Source organism: Pteropus alecto, unplaced genomic scaffold (assembly GCF_000325575.1).
Source record: "Pteropus alecto unplaced genomic scaffold, ASM32557v1 scaffold44, whole genome shotgun sequence".
Lineage (NCBI taxonomy): Eukaryota > Metazoa > Chordata > Mammalia > Chiroptera > Pteropodidae > Pteropus > Pteropus alecto.
Genome location: NW_006436812.1, coordinates 6,445,281 through 6,449,927, shown reverse-complemented (window position 1 = coordinate 6,449,927; position 4,647 = coordinate 6,445,281). Strand labels below are relative to the sequence as shown.

The window sequence follows — 4,647 nt, the reverse complement described above, 5'->3', positions numbered from 1 at the left end:
TCCTCCGCTGGGACGGAGCTTCGGCAGTCGCGGCGGTGGCGGTAGGAGGGGTGGCGGCGGCGGGGACACAGGTCGGGCCACCGCGCGGTGACCTCGGGTCCCAGAGCGGCCGCGGCGCAGCCGGGCATCGGACCCGGTGCGCATCCCCAGTGCGCGCCCCTCCGCGTACAGCCCCGATGCTGGACATGAGCGAGACCCGCGCCCAGCCGCCCTGCAGCCCGTCCGGCACTGCCAGCTCCATGTCGCACGTGGAAGACTCGGACTCGGATGCGCCGCCGTCGCCCTCGGGTTCCGAGGGCCTTGGCCGCGCGGCAGGCACGGGGGGCGGTGGCCGGGGCGACGCGGCCGAGGCGGCGGACGAGCGCTTCCCGGCCTGCATCCGCGACGCTGTGTCGCAGGTGCTCAAGGGCTACGACTGGAGTCTGGTGCCCATGCCGGTGCGAGGTGGCGGCGGCGGCGCACTCAAGGCCAAGCCGCACGTGAAGCGGCCCATGAATGCCTTCATGGTGTGGGCGCAGGCGGCGCGCCGTAAGCTAGCTGACCAGTACCCGCACCTGCACAACGCCGAGCTTAGCAAGACGTTGGGCAAGCTGTGGCGGTGAGTGTCCCCAGGCAGGGGGCGGGAGCTGCGAGTGAGTTGTGGGGCGCGTGGGGGCTCGGGGAGGTGGCGCTGCGCCCGGCCTCGGCCCTGCTCCCAGTGGCTGTTCCCAGGGTGAGTCTTAGTGGAAAAACACCTTCTGGCTAGCAGGGACCAGATGCGGGGTACTCCAGGGTCTGGGCCCTCAGAGGGCAGTGGGAAGAATGTGCCACCCCTGCCACAGTCCTGGAGCTTGGAGGGTAGCAGTTTGCTGAAGGCAGTGGCTGGCATGCCGAGTTGGGGGCCCCAGCTGTAAGTGGCCCCAGAGCCTGGAAGATTATCCCTTTCCTCAGGAAAGGTGGCCTCTGTTTGGGAGCAGGACAAGCAGGCGGGCAGCATGCCGCTGTCTGGAGGTGCCTCTCCTTGGAAAGTGCAGAGGGAGGGGTGCCTGTCTGCCCCGCTGGCACCTTCCCCACAGCTGCACACTTTGGTATGGGGAAACTGGTGGTTTTGCAGAAAGTTGGACAGCAGCAATGACAAAGTTGCCGCTCAGGACAGCCCTCCCCACCAATCGCTCTCTACCTGGGTTTAAAATGGATGGCTTTCGGGTTCCCAGCACTGGTGCCCTGTTTCCTGCTCTTTACCTCGTAAGGGGGCCCTGGTAGCTTACGTGTACGTCTTCTGTGCTAATTCTGTCTGGTTGGAGCGCCGTGGATTTGAGCCTCTGGGCCCCAATATCCTGTCCGTTAGAAGTGAGTTTCTGGAAGTGTCTGAGGGGCTGGTGTGTGTTCTGAACCTCAGTGAGGACCACTGGTTTTTGCCAGTGTTTCTGGAGGTCTGGGAAGTCCAGCTGCCGGCGGACTCCGGGCTTGATTCCGGCTTGATTCTCAGGAATCCGTAGTGTATTCTCAGCTGGATCCTGCACTCGTCCCCCGCCTGCCTTAGAAGGGAGGGGACAGACACAGGCTGAGTGGGGCAGGGGGTGTCAGAGGAGGAAGATGGAGACAAGGTTTGGGTCTTGTTCTGGCTCCTTCTTTGACCCTAATGAGCACATGGAGCTTATGAACCAGCCACCATGGCTGAGAAACGGGGAGCGCTGTCTGGTGCCCACAGAGGTGTCAGTGCATGCAGGCCTCTCTGGTCAGGGTCATTCTGGTCCCCTCCTTGCACCTCACTTGGGGCACTGTCCAGTTCCCTAGGGAACAAGGACACCACTGCTGGCCTGGATGCTCTCGCCATCCTGCTTGTGCCTTTGGTTCTGCAGATTGCTGAGTGAGAGCGAGAAGCGCCCCTTCGTGGAGGAAGCAGAGCGGCTGCGGGTTCAGCATAAGAAGGACCACCCAGATTACAAGTACCCGCGTCGGAGTTTTTTTTCCAGAGCGACTCCGACTCAGGCGCCGAACTGGGCCACCACCCAGGTGGTCCTGTGTACAAGACCGACACAAGCCTCAGCGAGGCTCACCACCACGGCGACCACACAGGTGGGCTCCTGGGGCTCCCAGTGTCTGAGAATCCCCAGTGGGAGAAGAGGAGTCCTCGCCATGGCGGAGATGAGCAGTGGGGCTGGGAACAGGGGCTCACTCCCAGGGCAGGCATCCACGGGCATCCGGTATTTGGAAAAAAAACCCCAGTGGCAGCCACTCTGATATACACTGTGTTAGGAGGGGTGGGGTACTTTGCTTAGCCCCTCTGAACTTAGCCGGTCGCACAGCTTTGCCTACCTGGCACCCCGTGACCTGGGATTTTCTGTCTTGCCTGAAGGCATCTCTGCCTCCCTGGCCTTTTTTGCTAGTTCTGACCCAGGACTCACTCCTGCTGCTGTCATGGTGGTCAGCAGCCCACATTCAGGTTCAGACTACCATGGCGCAGTCCTGGCCCCCAAGCGGTCAAGCTGGCTAAAGCCATGAGCCTTGGGGAGAACAGGTTTTGTGTGAATTGTGTTGCTGTCCTGTGCATGGGGTTGGGTGTTTGTGAATGCTTCCTAAATGTGGTTCTCTCTCCTTACCCTACCGTGGCTTTCATGGTGGGGCCTCCTTGGCCTCACGTCTTCCAGTAGAACAGTGCTTAACGGAATTTTCTCAGCCAAGGAGTGAGGTTTGGGTCTGGCTTTGCTGGAATTTCTGGGAAATGTACAGGAACAAAAAGCTGTTGATTCCTACCTGCGGCAGTTAGCAGGCTGGTTTTCCTCTCATGTGTATGTCACCAGCTTGCCAGCCCTGCCAGCCCCACCTCGCCCCCCACAGAAGGAGCATTCATCCCTGAAATGTTCTCCGTCTCTAGGGCAAACCCATGGGCCGCCCACCCCGCCTACCACCCCCAAGACAGACCTGCACCTCGGGGGCAAGCAGGAGCTCAAGCTGGAAGGCCGCCGCCTGGTGGACAGTGGGCGCCAGAACATCGACTTCAGCAACGTGGACATCTCAGAGCTGAGCAGCGAGGTCATCGGCAACATGGACACCTTCGACGTTCACGAGTTTGACCAATACCTGCCCCTCAATGGTCACTCAGCCCTGCCCACAGAGCCAGGCCAGCCTGCTGCCGCTGGCTCCTACGGGGGTGCCTCTTACTCACACTCCGGGACGGTGAGCATCGGGGCATCCCCCGTATGGGCCCACAAGGGAGCTCCATCAGCCTCTGCATCGCCCGAAGCAGGTCCCCCTCGGCCACACATCAAGACAGAGCAGCTGAGCCCTGGCCACTACGGTGACCAGTCGCATGGCTCTCCGGGCCGCACCGACTATAGCTCCTACAGTGCCCAGGCCAGTGTCACCACCGCTGCCCCTGCTGCGGCTGCCAGCTCCTTTACCAGCTCCCAGTGCGACTACACTGACCTGCAGGCCCCCAACTACTACAGTCCATATGCCAGCTACCCATCCAGCCTGTACCAGTATCCTTACTTCCACTCATCCCGCCGGCCCTACACTTCACCCTTGCTCAGTGGCCTCTCGGTGCCGCCCGCCCACAGCCCCCCCAGTAACTGGGACCAGCCTGTGTACACCACTCTGACCAGACCCTGAGGGCGCTGTGGCCACATGGAGTGGGCCGGTGTGGGCGGAGGACAACCTTTATCTTGTCAAAGACAGAGCCTCTCAGGTCTCCTGGGAGGTGTTGGCCAGCAAGGGGAGAAGAGGCAGCCATGTATGCCTGCTCCGTCAAGTGCCTGCCGACGTGTGCGGGAAACCATGCTTGTAACCGAGCCCCTTTGCTTCCGGATCTTCAAACTTCCGTCAGCGGACAAAGCCCTCTTTTCCTCCTCTCTCTCTCTTTGCGGTGACTGGCAACTTCGAAATGAAGGACGGTCTTTGGTGTCTTCTGTGCAGACACCAGTGCCTTGGTTTTGCATCTCAGTGGATGCAAAATGACAGCACAGTACAAAGTACAAAAGTGGGGAAGAGGCACAGGGTCTCCAGGTCACCTGTGTTCTGAAGTCCTGGCCAGCCTCAGAACAACTCCCAGGACCAATGGATGACATTCCCGCAGGGAGAGGGCGCATTCGCAGCCTGATGGGGATGCATCTGCAGAAACACCTCTTGGGACCAGCTCATTAGATCTGAGGTGTTTCTTGTAGTTAGCATTCTTTTGAGAAAGGTTTGGCTGTGATTAACACTTCTCTTTTTATTTTATTTTAAAAATTTTATTTTTGAAGCTTAAATGTGTTTGATTTGTTTTGAAAGCTGTTAAAGTGTATTTATGTCCTGTATTATTTTGTCTTTAACTAATGAAGTAATTTGTGCAGAGAGTAGAATTTAAGATAAAATGGAAGCCTGGGAGCTGTGGGCTTGGGCCAGGAGGGCAGATGGCATTGGGGCTCCTGCTCTGGGCCATTTTGGAGCCCTGCTGCTGGGAGGGGCTGGGGAGGGCCTGAACTCCAGGTCCCTGGGAGGCAGAAAGGACCTTAAGGGAGAAGTGATTTGCCTTGTAGTATCTTAGATCAGGTTGGGTTATCCCTGGCACCAGGTATTAAGTTGAGGTTTAAAAGGCAGGGGTGCCATTCAATTTCATCCCTGCCCACAACTGTGCCAAGTGACAGAGACGGGAATTTCTTGGGATGTGGTGGCTTCAGAAACGCA

At 59.0% G+C, this 4,647-nt stretch overlaps 1 protein-coding gene across 1 annotated transcript; it reads left to right on the top strand.

The window, feature by feature from the left end:
• The first annotated feature begins 176 nt into the window (after positions 1-176).
• Positions 177-3,594, top strand: SOX8 (SRY-box 8). Its single transcript, XM_006913994.2, is given in 4 exon segments — positions 177-598; positions 1,842-1,951; positions 1,954-2,058; positions 2,858-3,594. Coding segments are annotated over 4 exon segments (1,374 nt in total).
• Positions 3,595-4,647: the final 1,053 nt, after the last annotated feature.